Consider the following 23241-nt stretch of genomic DNA (forward strand, 5'->3'; position numbering starts at 1 on the left):
ATTCCAAGTACCTTACCAGCTATTTATGTCATCTCCTCAGCTGTCTAATCGTAATCAATCCACAGCATTGAAGAATAAATTTAAAGACACATCTTGTTGAAGATCTTAATATTTGATTTTGTGTCAAATTGCCCTCGTACTCGACAAGCCATTTGAAGATTTCACATGCAATGTGGCTACTTAAAAATGATAAAATAAATTATTTAATTTGTCTTCTTTGTCTAACAAGGGTGCCTAGCTTTCAATACAATGGGACACGACGTAAGAGTAAGGTATGATTTATTGCATAAATGCCAAGCATTTAAAGGTCTTTGTGGCTAGTTATTTTATTTTAACTTACTCATCAACATGATCTAACTGTACAACTATTTAACTTTGTGATTAAAATGTCGATTTCCTCGTATCTTGGGTACAAAGGGAAACAATCGTTAGCTCCATTATAGCTTTGGGCAAACCATGGTATTTGAAGATTCATATGTTCATACATGGGAACGTTTAAACAGCAAATGGTATATTCAATACTCTTCAAAAAAAACTTTTCAAAATTTTTAAGAAATTCTATAATTGTTGTTTTTTTTAATTGAAAAAATAATAAAATCTTTTGCAAAATTTAACTCAGCCAATAAAAACCTTCAGATTAAGGAAAAGTTAAAAATAAATATAATTAAAATAAATTCAATTAAACAGTAATTAAATCAATTGCAATAATTGAGTCAAAATTAGAGGAAGTTTTTCAAAACTCAAAACTTAATTGCTTTTATAATTTTATTTTTAGTTCAAAATTCAAAGTAACATCTGAATGCAAATATAAATTTATTTTCTTCACAAATCATATTTATATTTATTATTAATTTTTTGAGGTTTTCGTCATTACATTATCAAAATCAAATTATCAGTACACTTATTATTCAATTCAAATTATATTTTTAACATTACAATATTAAATTAATTCATCATTGTTACGTTAATTTTCTCAAAATTACGTGATACAGAACAATTTATCTTAAAAAAATCTCCTCCTTGCAGTTATATTTAATACTTTATACTATTAAAAAATTGTAATATATTTCACTTATAACATAAGATGGGGACATAAACTCTTCTGGACCTCTTGTTATAGATTCTCTCAATTATTGTTCACAAAAGTTTGAAAAATGATAGCATATGTACCAATAGTAATCACACAAGTACTAATAGTTTCAACCATTTTTTTAGCTTGATTGGTTCATGTGTGCAAAAAGTACTATATTTTTTGTGAGTGCTCATATGGGTATGAAAATAATGGGTTATGGTTGAACATTTGAAAATGACACATTTAGACCACTTCACACTCCACAAGTTCTAAAGTGAGCTTCGTAAATGTGGAAAATCTAAAGGGTTAGATTTAAGCTCTTCACTCACCTATGGCACTACATTGGAAAAAATTGATAGATTTTAAAATATGAATTGGAAGTCTTAGTTGCTCGAAGTTAGCTTGGGTGGCTACTTGGTTGTCTCCCCTAGCTCTATAGTCCCTCTCTTTTGGGGAAAATAGAATATGAATTTGAGTTTGGTAGAAAATAGAAGATGTTATATGTTTATAACTTGGTGTGTGAACATGTTACATGTTTGAAAAGTTTACATTAAGGTTATAGTAAAGCAAGCTTCTAGAACACACACTGCTTTTGTGCTATTTGTGGAAAGTTATAATGAAATTGAATTTGTAATAATGGTGTGCCTCATGGTTTTGTTGTATCTTCTTATATGTTCCTATTTTTCCTCTCTTTTTTGTTCATTAATATATTTCTTCTTTTATTTTTCCCTGCACTTAACTCATCTTAAAGATTATTGACAACTTTAACATGAACTAATCCACCCGTGCTAGAAAATGATAGTGAGAGTTCTAGAAGATATAGTTGTAATTGAATATATAGTGAGAATTTTTCAAGATGTATTTGTAATCACACTTTCACATGATGGTCTGATGGATGTCATGGTTTGGTCTGGCACAGAAATTTGACCCAAACAATTGGTGTTAAACCCAGAATTCACAAATGCATTTGCAAAAATATTGGACAAAAATTAGTTAAGATTAGCAAAATATGTATTTTCATTAGAGTAAATTGAATCACTATTGCATTTAGATAATCTCAAATGGGATAGATCATAGATGAAAATTTGATTATAAAGAAGAAAAGGAGAAAAGAAAAGTAAGAGTTTTATTGTCACTCTCAATATTATCCTTGACGAGATCAACAAAGAAGGTACATTTGAAGAATAGATAGATATTTTGTACTTAGTAGTGTTGCTTCATTTCAATCCACCACGTGTCTCCGAACTGTGCTTTTCTATTTACCTAAGACATTTTCAATTGACTTTAATTCTCAATTAAGTGAATGCTTGTTTATTATTATGTATTTTGGCTTACTTATTAGCAATCACCAATTGAAGTTTTTAAATCATATTTGATATACTTATAATTCATTGAAAAGATAAAATAGAAATATATGAGAGCAATTGCAATAAGTAATAATAACATAAAGAAAATTTGTATATTAGTTTAGAAAAATTCAAAATAAATAATATCATTTTTAAATTAATTTTATATTTGTTATTTTATGGATTGGTGAAGATGTATTATATATAAATTTTAAATCTATCTTTCTTAAATGCGTTGATATTTAAATATAGTTATTATATTACTATTATATTTTATGTTTTAAATCTCTCTTAAACTTTGTCTATCTTTACAACATTTTAATTTTTAAATAACATTTATAAGTAAAACTGATGCTGTAAAAGGTAGGAGAATCCCCAAATCCTAGCCATCAACAATTAACCACATATAATAATATAACCATAAGATTACATCCAACATGTCATGTTGTCCAAGTATCAAGCAATTACAATAGTAATTCTGCAAGACTCTTAGACTACAAAACATTTCTAAGATTTGGTTATGCTTTATTTAGAAGATTATGAGTATGATTTTTGACTTGCAAATTTAAAAAATAAAAATAAAAAATTCCATGATGAACTCTGAAAGTTCAAGATTACTGAATATATGTTATATCAATTTATATTTAAATCTTTTTGATTGATTTTGGGGGTGAATATTAAATATTTCCCTATATGAGGTATTTTTCTCTATATGGTATGGAAACCTGTTTTCTCTAAATCAGATATTTTTCCCTAAATTGCCTCACAGTTGCAAGATAAGATAGTGCATGGTTCTCATAGATGTTTTACTTCCACTTCCATCACTTGTTACAGCCATAATGCCTACGTATGCCATGATGCCTAAAATGTGCATGATAAATTAAAAATAATCAATTAGATAGCCGGTGCCCCAGAGCGCTTGCATCGCCATCCATTGTCATCCATGTTACCATCTATTGATTTAGACTATTTATATATGTATGTTTGTTGCAATTATAGTTATGCTATTTTATGTATGGTGCAATCTACGCAAACATGGCCGCATCCGTAGGTAGCCGTCTTCAACGGAGACGCTTCGTTGTAAAAAGTTGTACGAACTCACACGATTTTGGATAGGCCGTTTTGTATGTTTTCGCTCTTCTTCTTCTCGCATAGCATTCTTTCCCTCTATTTGCGACCGTGGTTCTGTCTCTTCTCTGTATTAAGGATAATTTGAATCCTTTGAAATGGCTTCCAATTCTGAGCAGCCTTAGCTCGAAGACACTATTGAGCAGCCTGAACTGGAAGAGGATTTTGAGCAGCTTGAACCTTCTTCAAGGCCCAGGCAAAATGGGAACATTTTAATGGAGATCCCTAAATTGTTGCCGGAATGGTGTCTGTCCATTCTAAACATCTTGGTATAGATCTGCCTCATTCCATTCCGCAGGTTTATGCGAGCTATTGAACTCAGCCGACAAACGCTACATGAGGCCGATCGCCAAAACATATTTGACCAGTTCCCACCATTCTCCGAGTCTGCGTCCACGGAGCTCTGCCAAATTTTCATTAACCATCGCGAAAGCGATACAAAATACACATTCGCCAAAAAAAATAAGGAAACCCTTGATAGCAAGGGATTCCGCGCTTTCCTCGATGTAGGTGTAATTCGGCCCGGCGAAATGATACAAAGAGAAATACAAGCAGCAATGAACAGTGCCTCTCTTCACATTGCCATTTTTCTCCCAACTATGCCCAATCCTCATGGTGTCTGGATGAGCTTTCTTACATGCTCAAAATCAGAGCCCCTGCTACAATCGTTCCCATTTTCTATCATGTTGATCCCTCTGATCTCAGATATATTGATCAAGGAAAAGGAATATATGCCGATGCGTTCTGACAACATGCAAAGAAAGCTAGATACACCAAGGAAAGGCTCGATCAGTGGAAAGCGGCAATACACAAAATTTTATCCCTTTCCGTCTTACAGGTTAACAATAATAAGTATGTATTGTTTTTTTTTCTCCTCGATAGTCAAGTTCTGGATTTCATATATGTTGAGAAAAGTGATGCATGAGGAACTGATAATTTTTTGTACTCTATATATTCTTTAATATTTATCTGCTCATGCAAGAGGAACTGAAAAAATTGTATCAGTTTGCATTGTTTATGATAGAGTGAATATCTGCGTAGAATGAGTTTGTAGCATTGGAGAACACGCAATATATTCATTTTAAATGATTGTAATGTAATTTTAATTAGTGCGTGGAAATAATTGTTATTTTGTGTGCTGTATTATACTCTCTATTCTTTACCTATTTTCAGATTCTACAATATATAGGTTCTACTTAATTCGTGTTGTGTGTTTTGTTTTGATTTTTATTTTTCGCCCATAATGTTTAGGGACGAGGCCGAAGTTTTGAAGAACATTGTGAATAGAGCATTGGGATTAATGAAAATAAATCCCATACATGTAGCCGAATATCCACTTGGTTTGGATGAACTAGTACAAGGCTTCTGTTGAATCAGTCACAAGTGAAGAAGACAGTGAAAAACTCACGGGGATCGTGGGCATGGGTGGCATTGGGAAATCCACTTTGGCCAAAGAGCTCTTCAACAGAAACTTTCGCTCATTTCAGAAATGCGGTTTTGTTCCCGATGTGTGGGATGCGGGATGCAGAAATGCTCTGCCTGAGAAGCAGAAAAAGCTTCTTACAGACCTTGGCGTTGAAAATTTGTCATTAGACGGTGTCGACGAAGGCAAAGTGGTACTCACAAATCGTTTGAGCTCTGTTCGGGCCCTCATTGTTTTGGATGACCTGGATCACATCGATCAGTTGTATGCTCTTTTGCCAAATAAACTCAACCTCGGATCCCAAAGTATGGTAATTGTGACGTCCCGCAAAAGGGATGTTCTTAAATCAATGGTTATCTCAAACATTTACGAAGTGCCAAGACTTGAGAGCTCAGTAGCGAAGAATTTATTCTGCAGGCATGCTTTCCAGAAGTCTTCTCCACCCACCAAATTTGACACTCTGGTTGACAAATTCGTCCAGGTTTGCGATGGTCTGCCTTTATCTCTGAAGGTATTAGGGGGACAGCTACATGGTGAGGATTCCATTGCTTACTGGGAATCCCAATTAGATAAAATCTAAAGAATATTGCCTAGCAACATCACAAAAAGGCTACAGGTTAGCTATGATGCTCTGGATAAAGAAGATAGAGAGATGTTCTTGGATGCGGCTTCTTTTCTCATCAGCGAATGCAAAAGTATAGCTATAGCACTGTGGGATGGATCGGGTTGGAGTGGCCTGCACGGTTAACAAACACTTGTAAATAAGTGTCTTGTGGAGCTGGTTTCCAAGAAACATAACACCTTCAATGAGAAGAAGATACGGATGCACGATCATCTAAGGGACATGGGAAGAGAGACGACAAGTGAGCACTCATCATATCGGCTTTGGCGTCTAGAGCAGATTGATAATATACTGCATTTCCAGGTAAATGTATTACTTCATAGATATCTTCATAAATGTTTTTCCTCTTGCCTAAATTTTTTCTTCCAAATCTAATTTGCAATAGATATTCATTTAAAATTTTGATTTAAAAGAGGATGCTTAAAAATAAGCACAAATTTTGCTTACACGAAACCACCAACTTCACAATTTTTTGGTAAAAAAATGGAGTAGCAGCTTCTAGCCAAAATAATTTTAGCAACCACATGGGGTCCTCCCCTTAGTTTATATTTCTGATGCATATGTTTTTAAACTAATATCTCTATATGATTGAGCTTCCCAAAGGTCTATTTAATAGTAAACATTATGAAAGTTGCATCTTAGGTGGTGCTTATCTTTGTGTGGCTAAGACTACTCTTGTCCTAGAGTGGAAAAGTCAAGGAAAAATGACTAACTTCAAAATGTTCACATGAGAGGGGTTTTATCTATATGGTTGTGTACATTGTGCTAAAAAAACTCAGATTAAGCCATTAAATTTTTTAGGGATCATTACTATAATTCTAAACCTAAAAACCCTTTTTAAATTAACCAAACCTATTGATTATTCAGATGCTCACCATTCATGCCAGCACATGAACCAAGTGGTGCAAGGGTTATGTTGATTTTGAAAAATTGGGTGTAGTTCACTTATGTTTTTGAGTTTGTAGATTGTTTTGGAGGATAGTTTATTCTTTTTGAGACAATCTTCTGAGTTAAATTGTGACTATTTAATGGTATTCACTTTCATTGCAAGTGTTGCTAATAAAATAAAGTATATCATTAGTAGTCATTCATTCTACCTCCTTGCAAGATGTTGATTAAATAAATCATAGCATTACTAGTTATTATTTTAGAGGTACTGATTGTGTATTTTGCACTTCCATTTTGTGCCATTGAAAATTGTACAAATTTAGTATACTAAATTTGATATCAACTAATTAAATTAACTTATTAAGATAGTCTCAATATAAAATATTATAGATAATTTGAGGTTAAAGAAAAATATTTTATATTCAATTTATATTAATAAGATAGGCATCACATATCAATTTCACATATATTAGGTTATTTCCAATATAGATATGCAATCATCTATACCCTAATATTCTTAGGAAGGAAAATAATTGGGTTCAATAGTATCAATATTAAAATGCACACAAGTATTGAACATATTTTGCTAGGCACAAAATGTTTAAATATATACAATTGCTGAACACGCCTTGGAAAGGAGTATGCAAAGTTCAACAAATGTAGTCAATATATTGAATGGCAAATCCTGATCTATCATTCTGGAAGCCTTGTGATGGTTTTGAACAATATGCTTCTCAAGAGTTTGTAGTCACTTGTGTTCTAACCTTATATCATCCTGGTGAATGACTTCAAAGAGATATGTTCTACAGTCTAAGTTCCACATCTTTGCATAGGAGCATCAATAGGTGGTTTCACATCTTCATGAATCCCTTCACTAGTAGAATTTTTGCAAATAAATGACTACATGACTAAAACTTTTAGTCACATGACTAAAGGTGATCAAATTCTAGGAATATTTTGTAATTTATAAGTGACTAAATAAATGATTAATTTGGTCATTGGCTAAAATCAAAAGGATGGACTAATATAAGTGGCTAAATAAATGAATAAACAATCGGTATCTAATATTTAGTCACCCAAACAAATGACTAAATGGATGGTCGATGAATTTTAAATCATACTAAAATATTCTTTAACTATGTATAACTTTTATTGCTCATTAATGGAGTCTTTGTCCTAACAATACATCATTATTAGTTAACTTTCTTGTATGTCCTCTCAATCGATCTTGAAGAAGAAATGAACTCAAAATCACCCCAATTTGCACTCAAAATCTATATATAAACTCTTGAAGATGAAAAAACTTCCACACACTCAAAAGAAAATTCCAAATCTATCTCTGTATACAAATAATATTAATTATAATTAAGTATTTTATAATCACAACATAGAATCACTATTAATCAAATTAATGTCATGTAATAACCATCTTTATAAAATATAACATTATTTTATTATAATTACATTTAATATATTAGTATTTAGTAAATAGTGAGAACCTCTATTAGATAAATATTAAATCTTTGAATAAAATTATTTATTAATAAAAACAATAAATATTTACAATTTAAATTATATTTATCATTAATCTCGTTGATAAGGCTATTACCTCATGAATGTTACTCTAAAAATTGTCACATCCTTGCCATCAACACTCCATTACTAGAATAGTTCAAGTCAGAAAATTTTGGCCAAACATGTTTTGGGAGCCAGCTATGAAGCCGACAAATTTCTCCAACTTGACCACCATACATAGTCCCTTCTCTATACCATCCAGAATCTTCCCATCACTTTTGTACTATTAGTATCATGATAACATTTAGTATGACAACATTTATAGTCACATCACCTTGCCCAAATCATTAGTTGTAAAATTTACATGTATTAGCATTTGCTACCACATAACTCATAGATTACATTTTTTATGACTGAACATGATTTATAGGACTGAGTCTATTTAAAATTACTCTAATCTTAATGTTCCTAACTTTTCTTTTATATCAAATAACTCAATCTTGCATTAAAAAAAATAGATACAATAAATAATTTTAATACCAATAAAATTAAAAATACTAACTTACTCTATCATACTTCAATTATGAAATAGTGAAATTGACACTACTTTAACATTTTTTATCTAGCACATGCGCACGCGCACACACAATATCTATCTATCTATCTATCTATCTACACACACACACACACACACATACATATATATTCAAATTACACATTGAATTTTTTTAAAATTATTTACCTATTTATTTATTTATAACTATACTTAATTATAGTAAAGGCATTTAATATTTAAGATGCTCAACCTAACTCTTTTTATTAGCAATTTATATTTCTCCCCAAGGATGAAGCATCATTGAACTCACTGTGTGCATTAATTTATTTTTCTCATATATGAGAGAGAACTAATTCCACCCAACATACGTTGCTAAAGGCAGGGCTCATGAGTTCTCTTGAATTTTATTCGACAAAAATCCTTTGCATAAATATGATGATGAAACAATGAAACCATGTCGATGTTAGAATATTTGAATTTGAGTTTCTACAAAACCTATAACGTACTAGAAATTTGTTCAATTTTATGACTCATTATTACTCGGCCTTACAAGTAGAAAAGGAACATCTTACTATTGTTCATCCTAAAGATCATTCTTTAGTTTGAAGAGACATCTTTAGAGATCATTCTATTGCTCATGCTTTCTGAGGATGGAGCATCCAGAATAGTTCTAGTAGTCTATAGATACAAAAAAATGGAATACTAAATTTTGTATCTATTAAAAACAAAACATGAACACAAAAATAACATTTAAAATTTCATCTATAAATATATAGTGAATGTTTGTATCCTTATTTTTTGGGGGGCAAATTAATGAAGTCATTAATAAGATTGATCTATTTGGGTTTATGGGCATTGTAGTTAATAACTAAGATGTTTATAAAGGTGTTGTAAACTTTAGGGATGTTGTTCAAAATATCCTTGATTATTTCTTATGCCAAGCACAATATGCTCAAAATATATATGATCGAGTACAACCAAGAAATGATCCCTAGCCACCCTCAAGTATCAAAAAGAGGGAAACAAAGAACTAGAACTTTGTGATAGGAAATGTATTTTCTTTTATTTATCTTCATGCGAATGAAAATCTTGACATGCCAATGTATGTTCTCTCTTTAATCAAAGTTTGGATTTAATAAGACGATCGGTAAGTACCCATGAAAAAATTATGAACTATCCTTGCGCTGTCATTTTTTCCTGATAACATTGAGTAAGACACATATATTGATGCAAGTCTTTTCATTTTCCTTCCTCTCTTTTATGACGACCATACATTGTAATAGTGAAATGAATGAATTTAAATATAGGGCAACATAACCAAGCTTAAGAAAAAAAGGATCAGCTTTTAATATGACTATATAATATGTAGGTTATACTAAGCCCATAATGTTTTAAAAATATGTTATATGTTGTCCAAGGGGTTCATCTTAGCTGGTTGAAGCAATGAGGTCCCATTGTGGAAATCTTGGTTCAAATTCCAAGACAAGCACCTTTGTGAAATTCTATGTTGTGACTCTTGGTCTTCCAATTGTTATTTTGGTGTGGTTTCTCATAAGGATCTTGAATAATCTTGTAAGTCTCATGTTGTTGCTTGAATGAGCACAAGGTTTGCCAATGACCTTTAATATAAAATATGATATGTGATTATGAAAGTGTCTTTGTACTTGCACCTTTGGAAAATGTATTGCATTTGTTGTGAGTATTTATTGTCCATTAGATATTTTAGTTTGGTGGGCTTCAATTAGGATCATTTTTAATTTAATCTAAACTTGCAGTGAAATTTATACCATCTCTATTTATTTTAGCACCTCCTTGCCATCCAATTGCAAATTGAATTAAACATTTTGCAATTTTAATATTTTTTATACTCCATCCCTACTTAAATTTGAGTTTGATAGTGGAAAAACCCTGATACTCGAGGACCCTTACTTTGAACTTATCAAAATCTTGGAAATTTCATATCACTCCCAACTTTTTACAACATCTTACTTGGTGAATTATATTCTTATAATATAAAGGTTTCAAGTCCACATCATCAATTATGATGCCACATAAGCATGCTTTTTTCAACTTGGCCAAAACAACCCAATTAAAAATTAAGATTAATGGTCTTGCAAAAAGGGTACACATACTTGCACATCTAACATGGCATTGCATCATTGGTTTCTTTCTGCAACTAAGGGTGCATTTCATTTATTTTTTGGTAGTCATCATTTACTAACAACTTTAAAGTCAAAATATTGGTGCGATGTTATCAAGAAAATTGGACATTAAGTGAATAAATATGGATATTAAATTAATAAGTGTAGATATCAAGTCAACAACTCCTATCACAATCATTGGAACCCATTGAAGTATTGGGTCATTTCCCCTAGCCATCATGGATAAGCATGTGACTCCTCCACAACTTAAACATTCAAAAATAAGTTTTATATGGGGTTGGGTATGTCTGCTAAAATAATGATGGTTTTGTGGTGCCATTTCCCTTGAGTGAACTAAATCCTGTGGAACATAGATAGGGCCAATATTTAAAATCAGTTGTGTCTAATTAAAAAGTTTCATTTTTTGGTCAACAAAAAACATTTTTAACCCATCTTATGCTATAGACACAAACAATATTTCTATTTGAAATATTTACAAAATGCTCAAAAATAGTTCTCTCCCTTCTCTTCAATATATTATCGAAGTATATCTTCCTATTGGCATAACCATTGCACTTTGTTGGAGTGCAATCGCTAGTTTTTCATTATTGGAAATATCAATACCTATCAAATTAGATCTCACAAAAATGACTATATAATTTACAAAACTATCTAAAATAAACAAATAAGACTAATAACTAAACATGTAATTTGATATTCAATAAATTTAAAGGTGGAGAAATTAAAGCCTAAAAATATGGGTGTAAGGTATTTTAGATTTTTCAAATAAATTGAGCTCCTACATGTGTGAGGTACACATACACTTGACCTAATCAAACAACTAATAAGTCTTTAGAGAGAAGGTAGTGAATAAGTCTACAATTTTAGTGTCAATTAGGGTTTTGTAAATCGGTATGTACAAGTCATGTAATAAAAAATATTCTATGAATAATGAGTGAAAATGGATTATCTGCATCCTACATTGATTTTGTAGGGGAGACAACTCATTAGTCACCCATTTTCCAATGGTCGCTTCTGGATTCTGGGTGTCACCCATGTTCCAATGGTCACTTCTTGATTCTGGGTGAAGATTTTAAAATGACACTTTTAGACCACCTCACACTCTACAAGGTCTACAAAGAGCTCCATAAATGTAGAAAATTTGAAAAATTAGCATTAGGCTCTTCAGTCACCAATGGAGCTTCACCCAAAAAAAGATAAATTTTGACGTATGAATTAGGAGCATTAGATTCCAAAAGTTAGCATAGGAGACTACTAGATCATTTTCACTATTACTATGAAAAAAATGAGAAATCTACAATCAATTAGAATATTGATTCTTTATATTAATTAGTCTTTATTAAAAAAATTACTTTTACAATATAGAAAGAGCGATTAAAATTAATTGTATCGACAACATAGGCTTCTTCTCCAAACCCTTGAAGAGAGGAATGTTTTGTTTTTCATTTTACTCATTTTGGTGCATGTGAAGTTGTATCGTGTCCCTTTCCCACTAATATTTCAAATTAAATATCTTGCCTTCGAACAGTAGGCCCATGGCTATCCATCTTGGTTTGACCTGCTGTTAATTAAAACTTTGTAGTCAAGAATTATCTTGCAATGCGATAGTGGTAAAGAATTTTTCTGTGTCCACTATTTTACTAGGAGACGGATGGATGACTATGATCGATAGGATTGCAAATTTCTCGACAAGTGTGATGCAAGACAACTGGGTGAATAGTCTTGATAAGACTTCTACTTTCCAATTTTCCCCAACTTGTTGACTACATTGGCACTGACGATTATGATGTGTAGCAGGTACATGAGTACAGTTTGTTGGATTTTTCTCTTCATACATTGAATCTTCCCTCCGTGACTTTTAACGGATGAGGACTATTGATAAGACTTTTGATTCCCCTTACATCCATGGTTCCACCTTTCCCCAACTTTCAAAATCCTTCCTCTAAAACTTTCCGGTGAGCATTCTTGTGCAGAGTTGAATTGTGATCTTTTATCCATGTTGGTAGGTAAGATAATTATCTTTAATTATTATTATTTTATTAGAAATGGTTCACCAATCAGAGTTGGACTAGGGGAGATGATCTAATAGTGACTCACATTCTAATGAATACTATGTCTATTATTAGTCAAAAAGGCTGGGAACTAATGTTTTGTTTTCACCCCCTAATTTCTTTTTTCTTGGTAACAGCCTATCATATTGAAAATTTTGAGGAATTATATTTTTAAAAAAATTATTATATGCTAATTATAAATTTATGATTGGCTAACACTATTTTGCTGAGGTTTTATTCATTTTATGAATATTATTATTGAGCAAAAATCAACATCTATAGACAGAGCTGACAAGATTGTAATTTGGTGGCAGCATGTTCGATTATTAATGCAGTTTATTTATTGGAGATTAATTCCAAGTACCTTACCAGCTATTTATGTCATCTCCTCAGCTGTCAAATCGTAATCAATCCACAGCATTGAAGAATAAATTTAAAGGCACATCTTGTTGAAGATCTTAATATTGGATTATGTGTCGAATTGCCCTCGTACTCGACAAGCCATTTGAAGATTTCACATGCAATGTGGCTAATTAAAAATGATAAAATAAATTATTTAATTTTTCTTCTCTGTCTACCAAGCGTGCCTGGCTTTCAATGCAATGGGACATGACATCAGAGTAAGGTATGATTTATTGCATAAATGCCAAACATTTAAAGGTCTTTGTGGCTAGTTATTTTATTTTAACTTATTCATCAACATGATCTAAATGTACAACTATTTAACTTTGTGATTAAAATGTCGATTTCCTCGTATCTTGGGTACAAAGGGAAACAATCTTTAGCTCCATTATAGCCTTGGGCAAACCATGGTATTTGAAGATTCATATGTTCATACATGGGAACATTTAAATAGCAAATGGTGTATTCAATACTCTTCAAAAAAAACATTTCAAAATTTTTTAGAAATTCTATAATTGTTATTTTTTTCAATTGAAAAAATAATAAAATCTTTTGCAAAATTCAACTCAACCTATAAAAAACTTCAGATTAAGGAGAAGTTAAAAATAAATATAATTAAAATAAATTCAATTAAACAGTAATTAAATTAATTGCAATAATTGAGTCAAAATTAGAGGATGTTTTTCAAAACTCACAACTTAATTGCTGTTATAATTTTATTTTTATTTCAAAATTCAAAGTAACATCTAAATGCAAATATAAATTTATTTTCTTCACAAATCATATTTATAGTTATTATTAATTTTTTGAGGTTTTCATCATTACATTATCAAAATAAAATTATCAGTACACTTATTCGTCAATTCAAATTATATTTTTAACATTACTATATTAAATTAATTCACCATTGTTACGTTAATTTTCACAAAATTACTTGATACAGAACAATTTATCTTAAAAAAATCTCCTCCTTGCACTTATATTTAATACTTTATACTGTTAAAAAATTGTAATATATTTCACCTATAACATAAGACAGGGACTCAAACTCTCCTGGAGCTCTTGTTATAGATTCTCTCAATTATTGTTCACAAAAGTTTGAAAAATGATAGCATATGTACCAATAGTAATCACACAAGTACTAATAGTTTCAACCATTTTTTTAGCTTGATTGGTTCATGTGTGCAAAAAGTACTGTATTTTTGGTGAGTGCTCATATGGGTATGAACATAATGGGTTATGGTTGAACATTCGAAAATGACACTTTTAGACCACCTCACACTCCACAAGTTCTATAGTGAACTTCGTAAATGTGGAAAATCTAAAGGGTTAGATTTAAGCTCTTCACTCACCTATGGCGCTTCATTGAAAAAATTGACAGATTTTAACATATGGATTGGAAGTCTTAGTTGCTCGAAGTTAGCTTGGGCGGCTACTTGGTTGTCTCCCCTAGCTCTATAGTCCCTCTCTTTTGGGGAAAATAGAATATGAATTTGAGTTTGGTAGAAAATAGAAGATGTTATATGTTTATAACTTGGTGTGTGAACATGTTACATGTTTGAAAAGTTTACATTAAGGTTATAGTAAAGCAAGCTTCTAGAACACACACTACTTTTGTGCTATTTGTGGAAAGTTATAATGAAATTGAATTCATAACCATCATGGTGTGCTTCATGTTTTTGTTGTATCTACTTATATGTTCCTATTTTTCCTCTCTTTTTTGTTCATTAATTTATTTCTTCTTTTATTTTCACCTGCACTTAACTCATCTTAAAGATTATTGACAACTTTAACATGAACTAATCCACCCGTGCTAGAAAATGATAGTGAGAATTCTAGAAGATATAGTTGTAATTGAAGATATAGTGAGAATTTTTCAAGATATATTTTTAATCACACTTTCACATGATGGTCTGATGGATGTCATGGTTTGGTCTGGCACAGAAATTTGACCCAAAGAATTGGTGTTAAACCCAAAATTCACAAATACATTTGCAAAAATATTGGACAAAAATTAGTTAAGATTAGCAAAATATGTATTATCATAGAGTAAATCGAATCACTATTGCATTTACATAATCTCAAATGGGATAGATCATAGATGAAAATTTGATTATAAAGAAGAAAAGGAGAAAAGAAAAGTAAGAGTTTTATTATCACTCTCATTATTATCCTTGACGAGATCAACAAAGAAGGTACATTTGAAGAATAGATAGATATTTTGTACTTAGTAGTGTTGCTTCATTTCCATCCACCGCGTGTCTCCAAACCGCGCTTTTCTATTTACTTGAGACATTTTCAATTGACTTTAATTCTGAATTAAGTGAATGCTTGTTTATTATTATGTATTTTGGCTTACTTATTAGCAATCAACAATTGAAGTTTTTAAATCATATTTGATATACTTATAATTCATTGAAAAGATAAAATAGAAATATATTAGATAAATTTCAATAAGTAATAATAACATAAAGAAAATTTGTATATTAGTTTAGAAAAATTCAAAATAAATAATATTATTTTTAAATTAATTTTATATTTGTTATTTTATGGATTGGTGAAGATGTATTCTATATAAATTTTAGATCTATCTTTCTTAAATGCGTTGATATTTAAATATAGTTATTAAATTACTATTATATTTTATGTTTTAAATCTCTCTTAAACTTTGTCTATCTTTACAACATTTTAATTTTTAAATAACATTTTGAAGTAAAACTAATGCTATAAAAGGTAGGAGAATCCCCAAAGCCTAGCCGTCAACAATTAACCACATATCATAATATAACAACAACACAGATATTCAGATCCACAAAACACCAATTTCTCATAATAGAATCATAAGATTACATCCAACATGTCATGTTGTCCAAGTATCAAGCAATTACAATAGTAATTCTGCAAGACTCTTAGACTACAAAATATTTCTAAGATTTGGTTATGCTTTATTTAGAAGATTATGAGTATGATTTTTGACTTGCAAATTTAAAAAATAAAAATAAAAAAATTCCTTGATGAACTCTGAAAGTTCAAGATTACTGAATATATGTTATATCAATTTATATTTAAATCTTTTTGATTGATTTTGTGGGTGAATATTAAATATTTCCCTGTATGAGGTATTTTTCTCTATATGGTATGGGAAAGTGTTTTCTCTAAATCAGGTATTTTTCCCTAAGTTGCCTCAGAGTTGCAAGATAGGATAGTGCATGGTTCTCATAAATGTTTTACTTCCACTTTCATCACTTGTTAGAGCCATAATGCCTACGTATGCCATGATGCCTAAAATGTGCATGATACATTAAAAATAATCAATTAGATAGCCGGTGCCCCAGAGCGCTTGCATGGTCATCCATTGTCATCCATGTTACCATCTATTAATTTAGACTATTTATATATGTATGTTTGTTGCAATTATAGTTATGCTATTTTATGTATGGTGCAATCTACGCAAACATGGCCGCATCCGTAGGTAGCTGTCTTCAACGGAGATGCTTCTTTGTAAAAAATTGTAAGAACTCACGCGGTTTTGGACAGGTCGTTTTCTATGTTTTCGCTCTTCTTCTTCTCCAAATCTTTATTTTCTTCTCGCATAGCATTCTTTCCCTCTATTTGCGACCGTGGTTCTGTCTCTTCTCTGTATTAAGGTTAATTTGGATCCTTTGAAATGGCTTCCAATTCTGAGCAGCCTGAGCTCAAAGACACTATTGAGCAGCCTGAACTGGAAGACGCTTTTGAGCAGCCTAAACCTTCTTCAAGGCCCAGGAAAAATGGGAACTTTCTAATGGAGATCCCTAAATTGTTGCAGGAATGGTGTCTGTCCATTCTAAACATCTTGGTACAAATCTGCCTCATTCCATTCTGCAAGTTTATGCGAGGTATTGAACTCAGTCGGCAAACGCTACATGAGGCAGATCGCCAAAACATATTTGACCAGTTCCCACCATTCTCCGAGTCTGCGTCCACGGAGCTTTGGCAGATTTTCATTAACCATCGCGAAAGCGATACGAAATACACATTTGCCAAAAAAATTAAGGAAACCCTTGATAGCAAGGATTCCGCGCTTTCCTCGATGTAGGTGCAATTCGGCCTGGCGATGTGATACAGAGAGAAATACAAGCAGCAATGAACAATGCCTCTCTTCACATTGCCATTTTCTCTCCCAACTATGCCCAATCCTCATGGTGTCTCGATGAGCTTGCTTACATGCTCAATATCAGAGCCCCTGCTACAATCGTTCCCATTTTCTATCATGTTGATCCCTCTGATCTCAGATATATTGATCAAGGAAAAGGAATATATGCCGATGCGTTCTCACAACATGGAAAGAAAGGTAGATACACCAAGGAAAGGCTCGATCAGTGGATACCGGCAATACACAAAATTTCATCCCTTTCCGGCTTACTGGTTAAAAATAATAAGTATGTATTGTTTCTTTTTCTCCTCGATAGTCAAGTTCTGTTTTCCATATATGTTGAGAAAAGTGATGCATGAGGAACTGATAATTTTTTGTATTCTATATATTCTTCAATATTTATCTGCTCATGCAAGAGGAACTGAAAAAATTGTATCAGTTTGCATTGTTTATGATAGAGTGAATATCTGCGTAGAAGGAGTTTGTAGCGTTGGAGAACACGTAATATATTTGTTTTAAATGATTGTAATGTAATTTTAATTAGTGCGTGGAAATAATTGTTGTTTTGTGTGCTGTATTATACTCTCTATTCTTTACCTGTTTTCAGATTCTACAATATATAGGTTCTACTTAATTCGTGTTGTGTGTTTTGTTTTGATTTTTATTTTTCGCCCATAATGTTTATGGTCGAGGCTGAAGTTTTGAAGAACATTGTGAATAGAGCATTGGGATTAATGAAAATAGATCCCATACATGTAGTCGAATATCCACTTGGTTTGGATGAACTAGTACAAGGCTTCGTCGAATCAGTCACAAGTGAAGAAGACAGTGAAAAACTCACGGGGATCGTGGGCATGGGTGGCATTGGGAAATCCACTTTGGCCAAAGAGCTCTTCAACAGAAACTTTCGCTCATTTCAGAAATGCGTTTTTGTTCCCGACGTGCGGGATGCGACATCCAGAAATGCTCTGCCTGTGAAGTAGAAAAAGCTTCTTACAGACCTTGGCGTTGAAAATTTGTCATTAGACGGTGCCGACGAAGGCAAAGTGGTACTCAAAAATCGTTTGAGCTCTATTCGGGCCCTCATTGTTTTGGATGACCTGGATGACATCGATCAGTTGTATGCTCTTTTGCCAAATAAACTCAACCTCGGATCTCAAAGTATGGTAATTGTGACGTCCCGCAAAAGGGGTGTTCTTAAATCGATGGGTATCTCAAACATTTACGAAGTGCCAAGACTTGAGAGCTCAGTAGCGAAGAATTTATTCTGCAGGCATGCTTTTCAGAAGTCTTCTCCGCCCACCAGATTTGACACTCTGGTTGAAAAATTCGTCCAGGTTTGCGATGGTCTGCCTTTATCTCTGAAGGTATTAGGGGGACAGCTACATGGTGAGGATTCCATTGCTTACTGGGAATTTCAATTAGATAAAATCTCAAGAATATTGCCTAGCGACATCACAAAAAGGCTACAGGTTAGCTATGATGCTCTCGATAAAGAAGATAGAGAGATGTTCTTGGATGCGGCTTGTTTTCTCATCGGCGAATGCAAAAGCACAACTATAGCACTCTGGGATGGATAGAGTTGGAGTGGCCTGCACGGATTACAAACACTTGTAAATAAGTGTCTTGTGGAGCTGGTTTCTGAGAAACATAACACCTTCAATGAGACGAAGATACGGATGCACGATCATCTGAGGGACATGGGAAGAGAGATGGCAAGTGAGCACTCATCATATCGGCTTTGGTGTCCATAGCAGATTCATAATATACTGCATTTCCAGGTAAATGTATTACTGGCTCCCCTTTAATTATTTCTTAGTGATATCATAAAAATATTAGTTTGTTGTTTTCTCTGCCTCTGCTTGCGACAGAGTTGACTGAAATAGCTTGTATTCTGGTATTTTTCATTTAGAAAGAAATACAAATTAGAGGGATACAACCACCAGCTACTTTTGTGGCCTTCAAAGAGTACGCTCATTAGCTAATGTGAACCTCAAGAAAACTAAATATACTTCATGCGCAAAGCAATAAGTTCACGGAAGAGTTTGCATATTTATCCGAGCATCTTGTTTGGCTTCGCTGGCATACCCGTTCACTAAGAAATCTTCCATCTTGGCTTCCATTAAGACATTTAAGTGTTTTAGAGCTTGATGATGCTAATGACTTGGAGGAGTTGTGGCAGGTCAATGTGGATGTAAGTAGTTTGAATCCGTGGTTTTTATGTAACAGCTTTTTGATAGTTTGTATTTTTCTCAATTGAATTCAGTAGAATAATGAACTGAATTGAGTATAATGATGTTTGCGTGCAGCCTCCTCTGTAATTGAGAAAGCTTATCGTACGTTTCTCTTTCAAATTGCAACGGCTTCAAACCTCAATAGGACATCTTCAAAATCTTAAAATGCTTTCCCTTTGTTTTAGTGGTAGCAGTTTGCCAGAAGAGTTCTGTGGCCTGCATTCGCTCAAGCATTTATATTTATACTGTCCAAAGTTATCTTCACTGCCAGCTGGTTTTGGCAATTTAAAAGATTTGAAGTATTTAATGCTATCTTGCCCACAGTTGAGCACTTTGCCAGATTCTTTCCAGCAGCTGATAAAGATGAAACATCTGCGATTATCCAGATGTGAAATGCTCTCCTCATTGCCTAATGGCTTTGGGAATTTAGTAAGATTGAAGTATTTAAGTCTAACGTTTTGTGAGCAGTTGAGCACTTTACCAGATTCTTTCAAGCAGTTGACACACTTGGAAGATCTAGAGATTCCATTCTCCTCAACTACTAATGGTTTGTCCTCGCTACCTATTGGTTTTGGTAATTTAAATAGATTGAAGCGCATAAGTCTAATTTGCTGTAGCCAGTTGAGCACGTCGCTGGACTCTTTTGGGCAGCTGATACACCTGGGATATCTGGATTTATCAGGTCGTGAAATGTTATCCTTACTACCTGAGGGTTTTGACAATTTAAACAGATTGAAGCACATAAATCTGGGACTGTGCAAGCAGTTGAGAACTTTTCCAGATTCATTCAAGAGGCTGATACACCTAGAGCATCTAAGTTTACAAGGTTGTGCCAAGCTTAAACTAAACTTAGATGTATTTGAAGGCATCAAAAAGCTAGAGTACTTGGGATTCAGCGGTTGTAAAGAATTAGAAGATTTTCCTAATCAAATTAAGAATCAGGCATCATTGACAAAATTAGATCTAATGGGTTGCATTAAGTTGAGAAGCTCACCAAGTAACATTGGTCAACTGGTCAACTTATGGTCGCTCAAAATTGAGAGCCAGGTGATGAAAGGCTTGCAGACTTCTCTTGTTCACTTTCCCTCATTGAAAAAGATTGAAATTCTAAGTTTCATAGGTACAATGGAATTTGGTGCTGAGGAAGAAGACTGCAAACCAGTCTCCATGCTATCAATTTCCAGTAACTGTTGCCCCAACCTCAAAAATTTTGAGGTCGAGGACCATAGCATCGTTCAAAAAGACAAGTTTCCTAAAAATCACCATTTAATCGAGATAGAGAGACTGCCAGTGACCCTGCAAACGCTGTCAATATACCATTGCGAAGTGCTGAAGAACATCAGCTATCTTAGTGGTCTCGTACGCCTTGAGAAGCTGCTAATACAATATTTTTCGTAGTTTGAAGAGCTGTCAAGCTTTGCCGATTTGGCTTCGCTGGAATACTTTAGACTGATAAAATGCCCCAAAGTTAAGAAAATAGAAGGCCTACAACACTGCAATTCATTGAAGCATCTATGTCTTCGACAGACCCGCTGGAAGGAGTCCGTTATACAAAGTTTTGAGAAAGTGGAAGGATTGGAAGTAGTGGAGTTCGTATGTGACACCATATCAGCTCTCAAGTCTTGTATTCAATCTATAAATATGAAGGTAATAAAAACTTTCACAAATTCAGAGTTTTCTGAGTTTATATTACTGTTCATGTTAATTACTTGCAAAAATTACTATTTGCAAGGAAGGCCGGGAGAAATATTTATACAAGGTAGCGTTAGCTGTGTCATGGAGCCCATTCTAAACTCTTCAGAGTTTCCTGATCTTACATTCAGGAAGGCCAAGCTGTTGGGATATGTATGCGAGACTAATTATTTCTGCTATAGGGAGGGAAAGGAGCTCAACAGGGAGGAGAGGAAAGTGGTACAAATATACTTGCACCTCAAAAATGGTGGAGATATAGTGGTCGTCACACCCGAAGGAATTAGCATAGAGAAGGAGGTGCTAGTTGAGGGAAGCAGAAAAAGAGTCGTGAAGGCTTTTAAGAAATTATTAGCACTTCTGGAATAGTTTACTCTGTCTAATGTGTTGATCGCTCTGGCTTCAGGCTAATAATGTACAGGGTAAGCCTCAATTGGAATTAGCGAGAAGGGTAGTTAGGGTAGATTAATTGGAGTTTGTTTAAAAATATTTTTTTGATAGATTGAACAATTTATATATATAACGTTTTATAGTGAGAGATGGATTTTTTTAATGCTTTATTAAGCACACAATTATTTACTTTATTGAAAATTGAATTACTTTATTAACTTATATTATACTTTCATGATTTTGATTGTAGACTTTTTTTTCAGATTTTATTTTTCTTATCTATTTGGATGCTTCTTATATTTTTTTCTAGTAGTTTTTCTTCACAAGAGACACAATCTGTTGAAGTTCTTGCCTGAAGTTAGATGAAGAAAAGTAGAGATATATTCTAACCAAGTATAATAGGTCTTAAGTTTGAGAAAATAGAGTAGACCAATAGAAAGGAAAATATAGGGCTTGAGATAGAGAAAATAGAGCAAGTCAATAGCAAGGAAAATATATCCCAAGAAATGAATCGAGACAAAAATCCAACTATAGCTTTGTGAAAATATGGAAGGATTTTTATTAGTAAGATCTTGTCTAGGTATAAATAGCATTGGGTATAAAGTCCTAAATAAATTTTGGAACATTGGTCCTTCGTCTAAGATAAATAGAATATGTAAGAGGCCACTAGTTGAGTCGTTAACTTAGATTTTCAATTCAATCCTCAACTACCTTAGGATTTTTTACAAATATTATGGACCCTTTATGAGATGGGAGTCATACAACTTTCTACTATAATGGCTCATCTTTGTGACAAGACAATTTACATAGAATTAATTGTACAAATACATAACTTGTGATAAATAGGAAATACTTCACAATGGACAACTAGTGATGCAATTATCTAGAAATGGAATATGAATAGTAAACTTCCACACTACTTGGTATTGTGTATCCAAAATAAGAGAGCTTGTTTCCTCATATTATGTTTCCATTGTAGTCTACACAGGGTTAATTAAAATTAGTTAATATTGATTGAAATTAAGAATAAATCTAAATCATATCCATTTAATTGAGCCCAATCTAAATAAATCATTTTCAAGTTATAGTCTCTGCACCAAGGCCCAATTTTACTATCATAAATGAGAAACAAAACTTGTGACATTGCCTAGGGCATCCAATATCTTTCCCAAGACAAATTCAAATTACACAAAATGAATTTATCAAGTTGTAACCATATACGAATATAGTTTCATAATATCTAATCCATTAATTATTTCAATGTATAAATCATTATGAGAGAACAAATCATTGTCTGCAACTCCATTAGAGGTATACAAAAACTTCTTTTTGCTAAACTGTCCATAGCTTTCCCAAATCTGCATACAATTGACTGAAACCAAAAGGGAATAAAAGTGGATTCACATATCTTTCCAATGAATCCATTTAGGTTCTCAAACTTGTCCAAATGCTTTCATACCAAACCCTTCAATATGATGGGATTCTCAAATCGACAAACAACCACTTTCACCAAAATACTCATAACTTATTCATTTGTCAACATAATCATTCCAAAAAACCAAAAATGAAGCTTATTCATCTTAATTTAAACAATAAACACTTTGTATGATATTTCTAGGTTGTAGTGG

At 32.7% G+C, this 23241-nt stretch overlaps 1 protein-coding gene and 1 pseudogene across 1 annotated transcript; both read left to right on the forward strand.

The window, feature by feature from the left end:
* The first annotated feature begins 4967 nt into the window (after window positions 1–4967).
* Window positions 4968–5717, forward strand: LOC149545831 (disease resistance protein Roq1-like). The gene is made up of 2 exons (XM_089793844.1): window positions 4968–5480; window positions 5586–5717. The coding sequence occupies exons 1-2, from the start codon at window positions 4968–4970 to the stop codon at window positions 5715–5717; spliced, it is 645 nt and encodes a 214-aa protein (XP_089649970.1).
* Window positions 5718–5792: 75 nt separating this feature from the next.
* Window positions 5793–21592, forward strand: LOC149545832 (uncharacterized; annotated as a pseudogene).
* Window positions 21593–23241: the final 1649 nt, after the last annotated feature.

Source organism: Cupressus sempervirens, chromosome 7 (genome assembly GCF_028749045.1).
Source record: "Cupressus sempervirens isolate cs-2001-9-10 chromosome 7, ASM2874904v1, whole genome shotgun sequence".
Taxonomy (NCBI): domain Eukaryota; kingdom Viridiplantae; phylum Streptophyta; class Pinopsida; order Cupressales; family Cupressaceae; genus Cupressus; species Cupressus sempervirens.